The sequence below is a fragment of the Sus scrofa genome, chromosome 1, assembly GCF_000003025.6.
Source record: "Sus scrofa isolate TJ Tabasco breed Duroc chromosome 1, Sscrofa11.1, whole genome shotgun sequence".
In the NCBI taxonomy this organism is placed as follows: domain Eukaryota; kingdom Metazoa; phylum Chordata; class Mammalia; order Artiodactyla; family Suidae; genus Sus; species Sus scrofa.
The window spans coordinates 229,047,691-229,067,237 of record NC_010443.5 but is presented as its reverse complement, the minus strand read 5'-3'; the positions used below and the strand labels follow the sequence as shown (position 1 = coordinate 229,067,237).

The following is a 19,547-nucleotide window of genomic DNA, read 5'->3' as shown; positions in this document are numbered from 1 at the left end:
TCATGGAGGGTACACAAGTGCCATGGCACCAATGTTCCACATTCAATCACTGAGTCTGACCATTTCCATTTTCATCCAAATCTTGCACCCTCCACCTTTCCTCTAAAATTATTTCACTGATTTTCCTCAGTTATTTGTGCATAACAATAGAGTCCATTTGTCCTCCTAATAGCAATTGTAAGATCCTTTGAAGGCAAGTGACAGATTTCACAAATATCTGAATTATGTAAACTCACTTAGCTCCTAGGATGATACTTTAAAAAAAAATTTTTTTAGTATGCAATAGATAGTGATTACATACACATAAATAAGGACTATAAGAAAAAAGAATGAAATAATGCCATTTGCAGCAACATGGATGGACCTAGAAATTATAATACTAACTGAAGTCAGACAAAGAAAAATACCTTACATGTAGAATCTAATAAAACTGATTCAAAAGAATGTATTTAAAAAACACAACATGAGTTCCCATTGTGGCTCAGCAGTAAAGAACCCAACTAGTACCCAAGAGGACACGGGTTCGATCCCTGGCCTTGCTCAGTGGGTTAAAGTGTCCAGCATTGTCGTGAGCTGTGATGTGGGTCACAGATATGGCTCGAGTCTGGCATTGTTATGGCTGTGGCATAGGCCAGCAGCTGCAGTTCTGATTCGACCCCTAGCCTGGGAACTTCCATATGCTGTGGGTAATGCTCTAAAAAGAAAAGAAATAAAAAACAGAAACAAACTCACGGATTTCAAAACGAATCTTTTGGTTATCATAGGCGAAACTATTTGAGCGGAGGGAAGAATTGGAAGGGGAATAACATAGACACACAAATGTTTAAAACAGATGATTAACTAGAACGTACTGTATAGCACAGGAAAATCTACTCAATAATTTGTAATAACCTATATGGGAAAAGAGAATGGATATATTTCTATGATGACTGATTCACTTTGATGTAGACAAAACTGTAGATCAACTATACACCAATAAAATTAAATTTTAAGGAAAGAACTAAGATATAATCCTTTTGTCTTGTGTTTTTTTTTTTTTTTTTTTTTTTTTTTTTTTTTTTACTTAGAGCCACACCCATGGCATATGGAGGTTCCCAGGCTAGGAGTCTAATGGGAACTGAAGCTGCCGGCCTATGCCAGAGCCACAGCAATGCCAGATCCAAGCCAAGTCTGAGACCTACACCACAGCTCATGGCAACGCCAGATCCTTAATCCACTGAGAGAGGCCAGGGATTGAACCCACAACCTCATGGTTCGTAGTCGGATTCGTTTCCGCTGGGCCATGACGGGAACACCAGGTATAATCCTTAGTCTCAAGAATTTAGGCCTTATTTGGAGGAACAAAAACAACCAGCCAAAAATATCCAGAACTATATTCTATGAATATTCTACAATCAATGTTCTAAATACACCTATGTGGCATATTCTATAAACCAGTGGTAACAGGACAACTGAAATAAGAGAGAACAGATACCAAGAAAGTAGATGAGCTTATCCAGGAATGTGTGTATGTATGCATGCCTGTATGTAATATACCAGGGTGGCTAATGTTTATTATACACCTCATATATTTCTAGTATATCTAGAATTTATACATACGTATATGTGTGTAGGTATAGAATAGGATACATATTATAGAATATACAGATTAGAATAGAATAACAGTTTCCACTCTCATTTATTTTCTAAATTTAGATCCAGATACATTAGATGTTCTCAAAGGATACTGTCCCTGTGGCCCTGAGATATGAAATCTGAGGAAAGGGCTTTTGGGTCACTTAAAACAAGGATTTGCGGCAGATTCCTTATATCAAACTGTCTTTCTAAGTCTTAAGTAATTTCAGAAGTTTCTAGGCAACTCAGTCCCTTTTATTTAGCATTTCCTGTGCAACATTTCTTCTTTGTTGAGTATACGTTTTTCAAATTTCCAATGAGAGACTGTTTGCAATTCAAGACAAAAAGGTTTCTTTGGAGAACTTAAATTTTGAATTTCCTGAGCTGATGTTGATAATTTAACACATGAAATACTCCACTGAAAAAGCTTTCCTTTGTCAAGGCAGGAAAACTTTCTGTAGAACACAGTTTATGATTCTGAACACTCCATGTTTTTATGAATACCAGTTATTTCAACTCTTATCTTACAAACCATTTTATATGAAACATTATTTGCTAGCAACATTTTTTTTTCTTTCTTTCTACAGGTCCAGAGTACTGGTAATATATACTAGCATTAAAATACAAAGCACCTTACAAATGTGACTTGATGTTTTACTAGGTTACTCACCCAAAACTATTAGTCATGTTCCACTACTTTCTTCATTTAAGAAAGCTACTCCCAGGACACTCATTTTATTTGAACTTTTTTTCAGTTACACTATATAAAAAGACATCATTTTAAGTAGCAATGACCCAAATCACTGATTTCATATTCCCTATGCACTCAGCTGAAAAAACCACAAAATTAGCCCCAAATCCGTAAAATCCAAATAATATAAATATTATAAACCTCTGAACCAATTCATATGTGATGAGGCTACACAAACACAGAAACGGGTTTCCCCCCTCTCTTTTAAGATGTCAGTGTTTTCTCTGATTCTAAAATTGCTCACAAGTTTTAAAAGGGAAAACATTTAGAGCTTCCTGGAGCCAGAGAACATCTTTGGGAGTAGGAAGAAATTATCTAATTTATTAGAAAGGAAAAGTTATGATCAGACTGTTTGAAGTGGCTGCAGAGCTTAAAGGAGTAGGTTTTTAGAGGAAATGAGAAGCCTTTTAGAGGAAGTGAGAAGTCTTGGGAGCGGTACACTTTTACCCAAGGATCTGGGGGTGTGTTATAGCGGAGTTGTAAAACATATTCTGACAACCCTACAGGATAAGGATGGCCAAGGAGTCCTATTGGTTATTGCAGCAGAGTTAATTCATGACCAAACTTTTGCTGAGTTCAGATAGGAGATCAGAACTCTTTGTCTGTTTCTATGTTTTTGTATTTGTTTTCTTTTCCCTTAGTTTCATAAGAAATTTTTTGGAAAAGCTCCAACCTTATGGGGAGCAAGAATGGAGAGGGGTCACAGTTGGAGAAGCATCCAGGGTCGAACCCACAGTCCTACGGATCCAGGCAAATATGCCGATGCAGGTAAACACCTGGGGACATAAAGGAAGCAAGCAGTGGGAAAGCTGGAATGTGGGCGTTTTTCCTGAGTAAATACTGTAATCTAATAACATTAGGAGCAATAATGCATTTCTCCTCATAGGGTAGGGAGAGCTGGGACATGTAGCTGGATAGGGAGTCAGCCCCTGCTTGCACCTTTTCACTGAACACCCAGCCTCATTCAGTCACTTGTCTGACCTGAGCAGGAGCTGCATATCTGTAGCACTGGCGGAGTCCTGGGTCATAATTCTGCCCAGCTGTACGCTTCTCTCTTCCTTCCTTACAAGGGAGTAATGTGGTTCAACTCCCTGCCCCAATCCTTGTTTTCTCTTTCCATGCTTTCAGTTACTCATGGTCAACTGTGGTCCAAAAATATTAAATGGAAAATTCCAGAAACAAACAGTTTGCTAGTTTAAATCGAGCACCATTCTGAGCAGTGTGATGAAATCTCATAGTCTTCCTGCTCTGCTCCACCCAGAAAGCCAACCACTGATATCATCATGGCTTGATGATCCAGATCACCCTAAGATGACCCTCCTGCTGATGGATCATCAGAACGTCAAGTGTACCTAAAACTATGTCCCAATGTCTACCTCATTTACCTCACCTCATCTCAACATTTTATCATCTCATGTCATCACAAGAAGAAGCATGAGTACAGTACAATAAGATATTTTGAAAGAGACCACATTCACATAATTTTTAATACAGTGTTTTGTTAGAATTGTTCTAATTTTAGTTATCGTTGTTCATTTCTAAGTGTGCCTAATTTATACATTAATCTATGTCACAGGTAGGTATTTACAGGAAAAACATAGTACATTTAGGGTTTGGCACTATCTATGGTTGAAGGCATTCATGGGGGATCATGGAACGTGGATAAGGAAGAGCTACTGTGAAGCTCTTCAACTTGCAACAGTAAAAGCTGAATCTCAAAATACCAAAATTTAAGTGTTGCTAAGAAGTACCAGTGGTGGAGGCTGGGAAACTGGGGGAGGAACGCTTATGGGGATTAAACTCAGCTTTAGAACAGTTGTAACCTTGGTACACTATTATTTGAGATCTTCATTATACTTTCATAGATTTAGATATTTTTTACTCCTGCGGATGACCCATGGCCTATGGGTATTAGTTTAACATAAATGCCTGACCCACTCTTTCCATACCCAAACTTCTTTCCTTAACTTTCAGCTTCACTTACAGGCAGCGACTGGCCCGTAGAGCAAACTGATGGAGATGCAAGGAAAGGTTTATTCCTTCTTATCAGATTGTTGACTATCTACTTGTGCTGCATGATAGAACTAGAATGCTGAAAATACAATGGATTTTCTGTGTAAAGTGCATCTTAGACTTCCCTTCTACTTATCACAGTATTGGCAAAAATGCCCAAAATGCAAAGGCAAAGAAAAGAGGCAGTTTTCCAGTGTGTTTCTGAGCCCCAAAGGGACCTTATCCAACTGAGAGTGGTATTTGAGGCATAAAATTAAGAATTTTTCATTTGAGCTTACTTAGTGGTTAAAATAATTGTTATTGAAAAGAATACTGTTCTAGTAATACTTCAAGGAATTGAGTAGCATGTGTTTCTATAGCCAAATTTATGGTACTTGGTTGCCAAACTGGAAATTATCCCCTTTTTGGGGAGAACCGGGAGGTGCAGGAAGAATTCCTAATTCTTTTCTTTCAGTATTTTGTGAACAGGAAAATCCTCCAGAGAAATAATTCAGAATTTCAGAATGAAGATGATGTATTTTTCAAAAAGCCAATTTACAATCACCAAATGAAAAACATGGACAACTAATCTGCCGTCAAAACAGTCCAGGGGAAAGTTATAAAGTGAGTCTAGTTAAGTGCCAGTTCCTTGCTAAACTTTTAACACTTTAAAAGATAATATGTTGGATTGGTTTAATATTTAACCCTGTAAAAATGAAAAATCCAGACATTCATGGGAACTTGAATATCTCTCAACATCAATGCTTAGGGGCAGAAGGTTACCCAAAGATATGTTTCTTGCTATAGTTGAATATCTGTGTCCCCCCAGTCCAGAATTCATACGTTGAAACCCACCACCCAATATCCTAGTATTAGGAGGTAGGGAGTTTGGGAGATGATTAGGTCACGAGGTTGGAGCCCTCCTGAATCGGCTTAGTGCCCTTACAAGGGCCTCCAGAGACCTCCCTTGCCCCTTCCTTCTAATGAAAGGCTAACTAGGAGGTGAGTCCTTGGCAGACAGTAAGTCTGCTGGCACCTTCATCTTGGACGTTCCAGCTTCCAGAACTGTGAGAAATAAATGCTGACTGTTTATGAACTATTCGTTTTATGGTATTTTGTTACAGCAGCCAAAGAGATTAAAACAGCACCATATCCAGAGCCTCTATTGTTCTGCTTGTCTCAGTCCAAGGAATTACATGTAACTCAGCAATTTACTGAACCTGTATTACATCAAAGCCCAAGTGCTTCGACATAAGCCGTTAGCTTTATAGAGTCCGCTGTAAATGAAGGGAAGCCTTCTGTTCACTGAGAATGATATGGTACAAATCTTACCAATACCTGAGTCTCATCATGATTCTTACAGTCTTTTCCTTCACCTGTTATTGCTCTACATCATATTTAGATGAAAGAATCTTTCCATTCCTCCCTAGCACAGGGGTGCAAGGTTATTTTGGGAAAAATACATCATTACTTCAATTCATTTTTGTTATGATCCTCAGGTAAGGATGGCCTCAGAGTGCAGACCCACAATCCTTTCTAGAAAATCCTTGGACCAGATGTGTTTTAAATTCCAAATTTTTTTCAGATAATGGTGTCCATAGCAGGTAGTACACAAAACTACCAGTGGGGGCCAAGCCAGCACCTCATAATCAATACATTAATGCTTTAACAGTGAAATGTATGATGGTTCACAATAAATAAAGACTGAAAAACTTCAAGTCAATTCAGGGCAAGCTTTGCTATCATTTGAGTTTCAGTATCAAATTTGCCAAAACAACTTTCAGTTTTGGGGGCATTTTGGAATTGGAAATTGAGGGTAATAGCATGTAGAGGTCTACTAGGTTTCCAAAGAGTTAAGACAAACTGACCTACTGATGCTTAGAGAAAGAAGAAGTGGAACGTGTGGCATAAAAATCTAACCTAACAACCTAAATAACCTGAGTGGGCGTTCTAAGGGATCTTTTAGAAAGTGAATTTGACTACATTAAACAGGATTTAAGATAAGTGAGTTGTCTTTGTTCCTGGACTCCTGTCAAATGACCTTGACATATTCTATTCCCAAGAGTGAGTGTATGGCAGTTCTATGGTCAGGGAATCTAAGTTACATTGCTATTCTGCAGCGAAAGGGCCCAGAAATGGACAGACCTAACCATTCTGAGACTCATAGAACATTCCCAGACTATAATTAAAAATCTCAGCAAGGCAAGAGTATTGGAGCCAACTGGCATTGCTTGCTCTATGACTCCACAATAAAGTAATTACACAGTTTGATTTCTTAAGATAAAAACCAAAAACAGTTGCCTTTTCCCTTAATGGAAAAGAAAAAAAAATTTTTAAGGTCTAATATCTTAAGTTTTAAGGATAGAATTGGGAAGATTATACTCTGGGTTGTTGTGCTAGGCATTATAAACTAGCAAAGGGGTAAACAGTCTTTCAGCTGAGGGGTTGTCGTCAGTGGAGACAAAGGGAGATAAAGGCTTACTTGGCTTCCAGGGCCAGTGCAATGATGCCCGCAGCCATGGGGGCTGAGGCTGAAGTCCCAGTGTGGTTATCCGTGCAACGCTGCCTCAGATCCGTAGTAATCTAGAAGACAGAAGTGGAAAATTTAGAGGTTGGGGGGTCAAGGTGAGTCACATGCAAGTAGAAAGAAATGTACTCATAAAGCTGGAATGGAGGGATGTTGAAACAGTTGTTTTAAATTCCTTGTTCCTGAGCTCCTATGACCACATCACTTCACAGAGAATCGCCTGTATAAATCAACTCTGAAAAGGGGAGGATTTGGAAATTGGATTCCACTTGTGTTACACGCAGGGTCAGGACTAAGGTGAGCCTTTGGCCTGAAACATAAGGACTGTGCAAGTATCTGCTTAAATTGTACACCCTAGGCACCTCACTTTCCTCACTTGGGTCCCAGCTCTAGTTGAAATTACAGTTCCTTCATTATCCCAACATTTTTAAATCATCAAACATGTGGAGCCAATGACCAGACACTGAGTTAAAATGTGGGAACTCAAGGAATAAAGAGCACCCTGAAACCACCCATGACAATTACCTTGGGAGAGTTGCAGGTTTCAAGCAAAGGAAATGTTCTGCCATAGAAGGAACCTTTGCTTACAGACTCATTTTTAGAGTAAACAGAAACATGACTCAGATGAACCAAGGCTTCTTGATAGATAAAACACAAATGCTAACAAAAAGGTTGAATCTGGTACAAGTGATCACATCTCTAAAAGGCATGCTTGCATATGATAGGAGGTTAACCATTTGACGTTTTTCATTTTTTATTTTTTTTGTCTTTTCAGGACCGTACCCACAGCATATGGAGGTTCCCAGACTAGGAGTCCAATTGGAGCTACAGCTGCCAGCCCACGCCACAGCCACAGCTATGCCAGATCCAAGTGACCTACACCACAGCTCATGGCAACACCAAATCCTTAACCCACTGAGTGAGGGCAGGGATTGAACCCACGACCTCATGGTTACTAGTCAGATTTGATTCCACTGCGCCACAAGGGGAACCCCTTACATTTTTTTTAAACATCAAAATGTGAGTACTAGATCGTTTTTTTTCCCCTTGATGTGAAGATAGTTCACTTCACTTGTGGCGGAGTAACATGACCATCAGCAAATGCAATGTTTTTCAATCTTCATTTCATGATCATTTCACGAAGGAAGAAAAATTAAATGCAGAATCTTTACAACAAGAGGGAAAAAAAGCACTGTGGCATAAGACTTTGCACACCACTGTAAAATCTAAAATTTTAAAAATCCTCTATCGGAGTTCCCACTGTGGCACAGCAGAAACAAATCTGACTAGTATCCATGAGTATGGGGGTTTGATCTCTGGCCTTGCTCTGTGGGTTAAGGATCTGGCATTGCCGTGGGCTGAAGTATAGGTCGCAGATGAGGCTCGGATCTGGTGTTGCTGTGGTATAGGCCAGCAGCTACAGCTCTGACTCGACCCCTAGACTAGACACTTCCATACGCCAAGGGTGCAGTCCTAAAGAGATAAAAAAAAAAAAAAAAAAAAAAAATCCTCTCTCCCTGAAAAGAATCCATTGTTGCCCTTTGGGGCTAACATCTCTCCTGTGGGTAAGGTACAGGCTTGTGAGATGAGCACAGGAGTCTCTCTGTACTTACTGGAAGGCACTGGAAAATCTCTCTCAGGCATCAAGACAAATTTATTGTTCATATTTTACAGATAAGAAAACTGAGGTGAAAAATCTACAGAAAGGTGTAGGGGGACAGAGGTGACTAAACGAAACCCTGCTTTTCTAAGGTGCATCCTTGCAGAGAAGAATGAAGAGGAGCTGAGCTGGAAAGCAATATAATCATCACCAAAAGAAAGTTCTGCCTAACTCCTCAGAAGTGAGTCCTCCCACAAAATTCCCTCAGTGTCACATGAGGGTGTCTAAGGGGAAACTTTAATTATCTGCTATGGGGAGTTCCCATTGTGGCTCAGCTGTGACGAGTCCAAGGGGTGTCCATGTGGATGTAGGTTCGATCCCTGGCCTTGCTCAGTGTCATCAGGGATCCAGAGTTGCCCATGAGCTGTGGTGCAGGTCGCAGACTTGGCTTGGATGGATTCTGAGTTGCTTTGGCTGTGGTTTAGGCCAGCAGCTGTAGCACCGATTCAACCCCTAGCCCGGGAACTTCCATATGACATGGGTGCGGCCCTAAAAAAAAAAAAAAAAAAAAAATCTGTAATGGCTCTGGATTGACATCCTGGTGACTTAATTTCACAGGAGGCCATTAGTACTCAATGTCTTTTCGTTATGCTTTTGGACATGTCTAATGTTTGCAGACTGACCACAGCATAGAGGTGCTAATACAAAAGAAGTGGGAGAATGAATGAAAATACAGAGATGGTGGTGCGGAGAGAGGAGACCAGGCTGGCACGCTCTGCCAGAAAACTGAACGCTGGCCAAGAGCTGGACAGTGTGCTGGGCAAGCAGGGCAAGTTGTTTCTGGATTCACTGACTTGATTACAAAGCCATTCTCTGAACCTCCTCACTAGACGTTTGCAAGGTGTCTGGGTAAACAGAGCCCTACTCACTTCTATATTAAGAAACTTCCCAGGAGTTCCCATCGTGGCTCAGCGGTTAGTGAACCTGACTATGATCCTAGGATCCATGAGTATGCTGGGATCCCGAGCTGCTGTGGCTCTGGTGTAGGCTGGTGGCTACAGCTATGACTGGACCCCTAGCCTGGGAACCTCCATATGCCTCAGGTGCTGCCCTAAAAGACAAAAAGACAAAACAAACAAACAAACAAACAAAAAAAAAAACACACACAACAAAAAAAGAAACTCCTCCGATTTTCAATTCTTGACCTTTTTTGGAGGGAGGTGTAAAATATACACAACATGTATTTGCCCTTTTAACAACTTTTAAATGTGCAGTACAGTATTGCTAATTATGTGCACATTGCTGTACAATCACAGATCTCTGCAATACTTCATCTTACATAACTGAAACTTGACCAGCACAGCAACTCCCTGCCAGCCCCTGGCAACCACCAATCTACTGTCTGCTTCTGTGACTGTCACTGCTTTAGGCACCTCATGTAAGTGGAATTATACAACACTGGTCTTTTTTCTGATCGGCTTATTTCACTTAGAACAATTTCCTCAAGGCTCATTCTTTGTAGCATAGGGGCCAGGATTTCTTTCTATTTGGGCTGCATAATACTCTATTGTATTGTGCAGTATATTTTCTTTATTCATCATCTGTCAATGGGCTTTGGGGCTGCCTGGAACTGCTTGGTTATTGGGAATAATGCTGCAATAAACATGTATGTACAAATATCTCTTCCATAGCCTGTTTCCAATTCTTTTGGATAAATACCCAGAGGTGGGATTGCTGGATTGTTAACAAAGTTATTTCTGTTTCATTTGAATTATAGGTGAATTTGCAGCCTTATTTTCCAAAGGTCTAGTCCCTAAGTCAATGCATAAACAACCCAGAAGCAGCCTGTTTCCAGGTCTCCAGATACACTGTTGTTAAGAGATGGCCTTGCCTGCATTCTTCTCATTTTACCTCACCCTCATAGCCACATTCCTTTGCCAAGTTTTATTTTTTTCAATGACTTGTGCCTGGATTCAAGATTTTTCATGATGTTTTCCTACTTGGCTCACTTTGCTTATTCTTCAGCTGCACCAGACACTTTCAGTGCACAGAAACAAATCCAGAATAAACACTCCAAGTGTGTGTAGCATTTTGGAGTCTAATAAATAACCACCTCCAGTAAACCTCAAACTTGAACAATAAAAATGTTATGATGTTAGGTTTGCCCTACCATTATGCTCCATTGGAATAGTCAGCAGATAGATACACTACTTACCTAAATAACTACTTAGTATTTTATACATAAACACCAATTGTGTTAAATGCTATTAATGAAGGCTACCTTGTGGAATTGCACATCATCATCGTTGCCCTTTTATTATTATTTTTTTAATCACTTTAACTAAATGAAACTTGAGTCAGAGAAGGGGAGTGAAGTGGGAAGGTGATGGAGAGGGAAGAGGTTAAAAGGAAAGGAGAGAAAAGAAACAAAAACATCCTCCACTCCTTTCTCATCCTGCTTTAAGTGGAAATTCCAGCTGGGTCATTTCAAGAGGAAGTTACTGTCAGTGGTGGAGATATTTAGGTGTAAATTACCAGAAAGATCTAAGGCAGGGTTTTCATCATTAAGAGAAGTCACAGTATCAGGAAATTTTACGTCCATCTTTAAAAAGAAATGGCAACGACCACCAAGGAGCATGCAATCTTGAAGAAAAATGATGCTCCCCAAACTGGAACCACATGGGGGTAATCCCATTAATCACAGCACATGCATACAAGACCTGACAGTGTAATTTAAAAGAAAAGTTGCATTCAATAGCCAGCCCACATCATGGGGCTGGGAGCTCAGAGATTTGATATGTGAAAACAGAACAATAAAGCACTTTAAGTTTAGATTCCATTTTAAAGAACGTCTCAGAATTTGGTTTCGGTCCCGCTGGCGCATCCTGCACACTCCAAATTCCCTACATTCGCTACCCAAATCAGAAACAGAATTTTTTCTCCACAGAACTTCTCAGATTGCTCAAGAAAATATCATTTCTGTCCTTCAGAGTGAAGGAAATGGGAGATGACACCAGGCCCCCCCATGCCAGATCAAAGCTGTCTTGATCAGCAAATTAGATTTTCAGCCTGTCCCAGGATGGGTCACAGATGTCTTTCTGGACGCCACAAAGTTAGGGATGTCTTCTTTTCTTTGGGGAGAAGGGGTGGGTATTGCTGCGGTCAAGTCAGGCTTCCTTTGCGAAGAACCATCACTTTTTTTCATTCTAAGCTCCTATTTCCTAATATTTCACATTTTATTGCTTGGGCTGATTGGATCTTTTATTCTAACCTGTTGATGTCACTCTCCAGGGAATCTCAGTTCAGCATGACTATGGCCATAAATGACAAGTCTTTACAACAAGCCCAGGGTTAAGAGTTTCTATCTCCCTGATACCCTGTGATGTGTTTTATTTTGAGGGTGCCATACTGTCTCATATCTGTTAAAAGAGAAAGTGACCAGATCTTTTGAAAACATGAAATGATTCTACTGTCTGTTAGGTTGCATTTGTTCCTGGTGTTGATTTTGACTTAGATTAGAAATATGCCCAAAACAAAAAACAAAAAACCTGTTTCAGACACAGCTATGGAGGGTAAGTGCAGAAACTAGATCTTAAATGTTAGAAGTGGATTTATTAAGCACAGCAAAATCAAAAGGAACTGAGGACCAACAAATGCTTTCTGTGTTCATGGAAGTCACAAAGATGGGTGTGCAATTCAATCATGACTGACAAGGCCACACAAAATTCCACTCCCAACGTTGCTATGAGAAACTGCAACTGTGAAATGCCCACATAAGATTTTACAAATATGCGATTGCTGCCACAAAAGGATAGGATCCCATCTTATATCATAATTTGCATCTCGATAATGTTCAGCTCAGTGCTGTGTACAGAGCAAATGTAACAATATTTACTTGTTAAGTTGAATGGCTAGTGTCAAGCTCTTTCATACTCATTTTATTCCAGACTTTTAAACTCACCCACTGATTAAAAAACACTTTAAGGTCACTTCTTTATTGACTCTCCAAATAACACTAATACAAACTTATAAACGGCCTATAAAAATTATACATCTATATGTTTATATACAGTCTGGGACCTAAAGCATAACCATTCCTCTTACTACTAGTTGTTGTTACCACCAGATGCATGACTTCTAAAACCACCAGCAACTTGCAAAGAGGTAGGCAATGAACAATAAGTGTGCATGTGTGTGCACATGTTCATGTATGTAAAACTACATGTGACCTCTGCAAGGAAGATATACTATTTATTAACTAAGGAAAGGGAAGCTTAGAAAGACTCCTAAGCCCAAGGACACATAGCCACTAAAGTGCTGGCAAATGGTGAAATATTAAATCCTGAAATGGCAGCAAAATGAAAAGCCTAGCTACAGAGTGTGGTCACCATGACAGCAAAGGGGGCAGGTTCGAGACCATCACCAGCAATCATGGTGGAACTGGCCTTGGGATCCAGCCCCAGTCAGTGAATACCGCCACTCTTCTTCAGGCTGCAGTCAGAATCAGAACTTCTCAGGAGTAAACTTTCCTTCCTTCTTTTTAACATTCTCAAGAGAATATGGATGAAACTGCCATACAAACCAAACACATCTGGATGCGCTAGTCTTTAACTCATGAAACATTATGCTGGTTTCCAAATCAAAAGGAAAAACAGAGATGATAGCAATGACTGTGTCTAAACCATGAATTGAGTAGTAGGAGAGGGAACTTTCGGCAGAAGGAAATGTGTAGCTGCTTAACAACTATAGATGTGATAGATGCATTTGAATAATAAAAAAAATAAAGTAAAAAAAAAGAATAGAAAAAAAAGGAACATTAAAAGCAATAAGGTAATTCCTCCATGTGGAATTAGTCTTTCAGGCCAACCCTGAGATACCTCAGGCAGCAAGTTTGTTTTGAATACAAATAAATAATATGACATCAGAAGAAGGCTGAGGAGAACATATATTCTTGAAATCTTGGCTCCCAACACCCCTCCTAGGAGGAATACGATGGCCCCCATTTTCCAATCACTGAGACAAATTACTAGAGGAAAAAAGGGCAAAGGGTGAACTAGTCCCAAAAGAAGGAGATAATATAATGGTGGGAGGGATAGGGGATGAACGGCTTTATCGCTACAAAAGAACTTGGGAGAAATCCAGGAGGTAGTGAAGGATTATATAAAGGCAGGATCTTTAAGGCTTCTTGACTCTAAGAAGGGATGGATGTACACTTTATCTCCTAGCAAGATTCCTACAGGTGACGTCCCTGAGCAAAATATATTGTCAAACATCCTTTGCTTTCCCAACCTACCAGTAGAAGGAGCTTTTCTGAAAGAGAGCGAGCACCCATCTGCCTTATGTGACTGTATCAACACCTCATGAGGCTTCCATCTCTCTTGATGTCTGAGAGGTTTGTTTTGCAATTTCTTTTTTTTTTTTTTTTTTTTTTTTTTCTTTTCAGGGCTGCACCTGCGACATATAAGTTCCCAGGTTAGGAATTGAATAGGAATTGTCCTATACCACAGCCACAGCAACTCAGGATCCAAGCTGCATCTGCGATCTACACCACAGTTCACAGCAATACCAGTTCCTTAACCCACTGAGGGGGCCAGGGATCGAACCCGTGTCTTCATGGATACTAGTCAGGTCCAGAACCTGCTGAGCCACAACAAAAACTCCCTGAGAGTCATTTTTGCCTGAACATTAATTAAGTTCCTCTGGTCAATTCTTCAAACCTCAAGTAGTTTCCATTCTAGCATGGAGCATGACCAGTCCATAAGCAAATGTCTAACATTATCTTCAGTGGCTCACAAGACACTAGAGAGAAAACTAAACAGGATAAAAGAGCAGAAAGTCAAGAAAGGGAGGGTCAATCTTTCAGGGGAAGGTGAGGAAAAATAGCCTCCCTGAGAGGCAATCTGAAAAGAGACAGAAATGAAGTGGTTTCTGGGGAAAGAGTGTTCCTTCTGGATGACACTTCTCACATGAGAGGGTCCTGGCTTGAAATCACACAAAATGCGTAACAATCTTGGGCAGCTCAATGCTGGGCCCATAGCAATGAGCACCTCAGACTGGCAGAGTGTCTAGGTGAGCACTGTCTGAGGGTGTTAAGAAAAGGTCAAAAGGCATGAAATTCAAAATTAGTAAGCCATGAAAACGTAAATGTGCTGTTCAATATAATCACTGCCAGTTAGCATACTTAAATTCATATCAGTTCAAATATCATAAAAATTAAAGTAAAATCCTTCAGCTGCACTAGCCATGTTTCACATGTTCAACAGCCACATGTGTCCAATGACTACTGTTATGGCAGCACAAATGTAGAACATCTCCACTCCAGTAGAAAATTCTACAGGACAACGCTGACCTTTAGGACTATGAAAAAAAGTGTTTGTTGTATTCAAAGTGTATACAATTGAATATACTGTCATCAAAATATAAATCAAAGTAAATGTAGTAAATTCAAAGATTGAAATTGCTTTCCAGTCATGGCTCAGCGGAAACAAAACCGACTAGGATCCATGAGGATGTAGGTTCGATCCCTAGCCTCTCTCAGTGGGTTAAAGGATCCGGTGTTGCTGTGAGCTTTGGTGTAGGTTGCAGACACAGCTAGGATCTCAAGTTGCTGTGGCTGAAGTGCAGGCCAGCAGCTACAGCTCCAATTTGACCCATAGCCTGGAAATTTCCATATGCTGAGGGTGCAGCCCTAAAAAGTGTGTGTGTGTGTGTGTGTGTGTGTGTGTGTGTGTGTGTGTGTGTGTGTGATATTCTGGAATGCTTCACTTGCTGTAATTAGGTACACGTCCACCACTGTTCTGAATCTATTAAAGCCTGAGTGGATTACTAAGGTCCATGACTGTATGGACAGTGGCAGTGGGAAACTAAAGGATGGAGATGTGGCTATGTTATGCAACTCAGGGCAAGGTCTTCTGCCTACTTGTATACCATGAGAAGTACAAATAAAATTTATTTAACCAAAGTGCTTTCCCAGAGGCAGCGAGATCTTTCCTGTCTCTTGGATCCTCAGCACCTGCCTCTGTTCAACTCACAAAGGTGCTCCACGAATGAAGAATGAAACTGCGCTCTTCTGGAGAAGCTGCCAATGACAAAAGGAAATGGACGGCCTAGGGAGGGGAGCCCCACAACAAACAGAGACACTGCTGTTCCTGTAACACTCAATCATGGATGCCACTAACAGGATGTGGGCATCTCCCAGGGACCACAGGTATCTGGTTCAAAAGCCTGGTGAAGAAAAGGTCCCAAGCTCAGAGCAGGATTATTTGTCATTCTGACATCTAGAAGGAAAAGGGGCAGCTGGATGTTGCAGTTGTTAACATGTTCACTATCAAAGTGCCTTTCTTTACAAGGTGGGGGAACACATCATGGTTATATACATTGGAAAAATGAAGGTATGACAAACACCTCTGTTAACACAGCTGGAGAAAGGAGGCGCCTGAGCTCCCATGATGCAGAAATTGACACTGACTTAGGGAACAACGTCAGCCACTTAACTAAGGGGCTTATTGCCACAGGCACTGGGTAAGTATTTATGCTCAGTATCCTGTTACCTTCATGAAAATTGGGGCTACTGGTTCCAGTTTTACTCCCAATTTATAGATGAGTAAACCAAGACATCATGGAGGTCATGTAGCCACTGAATGGTCAGTCTGCAGCTGCAGATTATAGTTTGAAAAAGCTACTGCCTTTCCTCTCCAACTGAAGGTTAATTTGGAAATGCAGACAAAATAAGAGCATCTGAGAGCTGGCTAGAGAAAAATTACTCATTGCTGCCATCAAAATGAGAAAAGTAAGCAAAAGGCAGAGAGAAGTGAAAAGTCATGGGGGCCATAGGAGCTACAGCATAATCATAGTTAATGGTGATGAAAGAAGATCAGGAAGATCAAGTGTAAGGAGTAAATTTCACAGAAGTGCTTTTGAGGTCCATCCCTCCACACTGCACTCTTCCATCTGGGGTCTAGGCAACATTTCCTTCTTCCTTGATATCCTGTTCACTGCATTATAAGCCTCTCTTAAGGAAGGCATTTGCGAACTTAAGAATACCTCCCCCACACCAGCAGTGTCATAGAAGATAACAGCATAAAATGGACATATTTACTTTGAAGTAATGGCAGGTTTGCTTTTAGATGCCTTCAGACAAGAAGAGAATTCTTGAATTCTTCAGTTCAAGAAGAGAATTCTGATCCCAGAGTTTTCATCAGGATTTTACAATGAAGAAGTGATGGATGCCACTCAGTATTAGAGGGCCTTGAACATGAATTCTCAGAGATGAGCAAATTTGAAAGGCCAAAGGGATATTCCTAGATTAAAACACTTCTATAATGAAGGGAAATTATCATAAAGTGTCACTTTCCCATTATGAAAGCCATGAAACTTTAAAACTTGTCATCATTGTATTTTCTCCATTTATATTTCACTTTGTATGGTGGAGTATGTTTACTGATGAATGATGGAGGTACCTACAGGTGAACTTATATGCATATTTTTAAGCCAATTATTATGCAGGAAGTATAGAAGGATGGGGGCAGGTGGGATATGTATGGGGTATGTATAGGGGCAGGGAGTTTTTATTTAAATCAACCTGAAAGATGTAAAAAGTGGCTGAGATGTCAAACATGAAAATCCTATAATAATCAGGAATCAAGAGGAACCAGACAGTTGTGGATGCAGAATTACACAAAAGAGGCAGTATGCTAACTCCTGCATTTCCACAGCTCTGTAAAGCCAGAGCGTGCATCATAGAATGACCCATACTTGAAGGAATCTACAGGATGTGAAAGCAGGAAACTGGATAAATGCTACAAAGTGTCAAGTATAGCAGCTTAGCTCCACTTTAGAAAGACAAATCCCAAAGCATTTTACAATACCCTGACCAGGAAAATAGCAAAATGTAAAGGTGTCCAAAATTTAGAGTCCAATGCAGTGTGGGGCATCCCCAAAGTGAGATCTTTCTTAAGCACCAATGGGTCAAGTGGTATGCAAACTTTTTTTCATTTGTTTATAATGACTGGAATAACTTCATGAACTAGGTATTAGTAAATGCCCCCAAAATACAGGTAAGGATGTTGAGATAGGAACACTAAGTAATATATCCAAAGTTGTCCAGCTATTAAATAGTTCAAGAATGAATGAAACCCATGCAGGCTGGTCTTCCAACCTGAACTCTTATCTGTTTTACCATCTGCACAGAGAGCAGATCATGTAGGACTATTTACTGTGCTTCTCATCCAGGCAAACTTGATTCTGCAGTGGTAGAGAAGCACTTTTTATACAGGTTTAGGTCACAATGAATTAGTTGGACCTACTTTGAAACCAAAGTACTGAAGCTGAGGTTCAAAGGCAGCAGGGGGACAGAGTGATAAGGGAATGGACACATGCACAAGGTGAAGTGAACTATTCATCTGTTTTCGGTAACACTACAGCTTAGATTTTATGCTAATGAACTCACTCTTTGCCAGAAAAAGATAAACAAAAACAACTGAAGCTTAATCATGTCTAAGTCTGGAATGTAAGACCCAGACAGGCCTATTCAATGAATTGGTAACAGAATGGTAACATTTACAAATGCCTGCACTGAGTCATCAGCTAATCTGACTCTCAATTTCCATGCATGACTCGCGCATACAAATGCATGGTCTTCCCTTGGTGTTTCAAAGGGAAAGATAAATAAATCAGTCATGCCAGAAAATGCAAATGTCACGTACTATTTTCTTATCATAGGACTCTCCGCTGCTGTAGGTCGTGGCAAGTGTAGACGAACACTCTTCCAGGTACCAAGGCTTCTTCCCGCTTTCGGCTGTGCTGCTGATGGAGATGGTGTAGATGCTATTGGTGTAGCCATCACAGGAGCAGTGGTCTTTGCTCCTCCCACCATTTCCCGAGGCCCAGACAAAAACAGAGCCGAGGCCTCTCCGACCCTGTGTACAAACAGAAAAAGTGAGGCAGTGGAAGACATGGTTCACATACACGAGATGAAGACAAGATCAATATCAACACGGCTGAATCAAGGCTTTGCAGGAGGGTTATAATGCTATATCTATAATAGGCTGGATCTGAGGTGCTTTCTGAGATGAGCTGCTTTTCAAAACTAAAATAATCTGGATGCCAAATACAGCATGACGACGATGGTTAATATAACCATAGTGTACACTTGAAAGTTAAGAGAAGATCTTAAAATTTCTCAACACAAGAAAAAAGGTTGTAACTACATTTGGCAATGGATTTAACCGTACTTACTGTGGCCAACATTTCACAAATATATACAAATATTAAATCATTAATGTTGTATACGTGAAACAAATATGTCAATTACACCCCCCCAAAAAAGAAGCTAAAAGCCTAGAAGTAAGTAATAAGACCACCAATGATGATGGTGATAAGGGCTAACATCTCTTAGGTACTTGGTGTGGACCAAGCACAATTCCAAAGGTTTACATGAATTAGAATGAATTCCTCCAACAGCATGGTGAGAATGGCACTCTTTGTGTCCCCACTGTACAGATAAACGAAATGATGTTCAGAGGTAAGGTTTCTAAGGTCACAAAGCAGTAAGTGGATGGACAAAACTTGAATCCAGACAGCCAGACCTCAGAGTTGGAATAACTACCAATGTCACATGATATCCCTATAAATCTTCATCCACACAAAGCAGGTGCTATTACCTACTCTCATCTGACAGGTGAGCAATGAGAGGTTCAGAGGTAATATATTTGTCCTGAAATCACATCATTAGTCAGAGGCAGAATCTGGGGCTATGTTCTTCCTTCCAGAGCTGTGCCTACCAGGTCCTCTCTCTGGCTGGGGAATTAATTATTAGGATGGTTTAATTAACAGATGCTGCCAAAAATAAAAGGACAGTGGAGCTCCGGTCATGGTGCAGCAGAAACGAATCCCACTAGGAACCATGAGGTTGTGGGTTCAATCCCTGGCCTCGCTCAGTGGGCTGGGGATCCAAGGTGTTGCTGTGAGCTGTGGCGTAGACCAACAGCTATAGCTCTGATTCGACCCCTAGCCTGGGAACTTCCATATAATGCGGGTGCGGCCCTACAAAGCAAAGTAAATAA

The 19,547-nt window shown here is 40.4% G+C and overlaps 1 protein-coding gene across 5 annotated transcripts in view; it reads right to left on the bottom strand.

Moving 5' to 3' along the window:
* Positions 1-19,547, bottom strand: part of PCSK5 (proprotein convertase subtilisin/kexin type 5) — a 453,468-nt gene that overhangs the window by 240,817 nt on the left and 193,104 nt on the right. For all 5 annotated transcript variants that reach the window (XM_021065005.1, XM_021064998.1, XM_021065022.1 and 2 more), the window contains exons 8-9: positions 18,189-18,401; positions 6,840-6,940 (exon numbers count right to left, since the gene is read on the bottom strand). In XM_021065005.1, the coding sequence (XP_020920664.1) occupies positions 6,840-6,940; positions 18,189-18,401 (314 nt within the window). The remainder of the gene's footprint in view (positions 1-6,839; positions 6,941-18,188; positions 18,402-19,547) is intronic.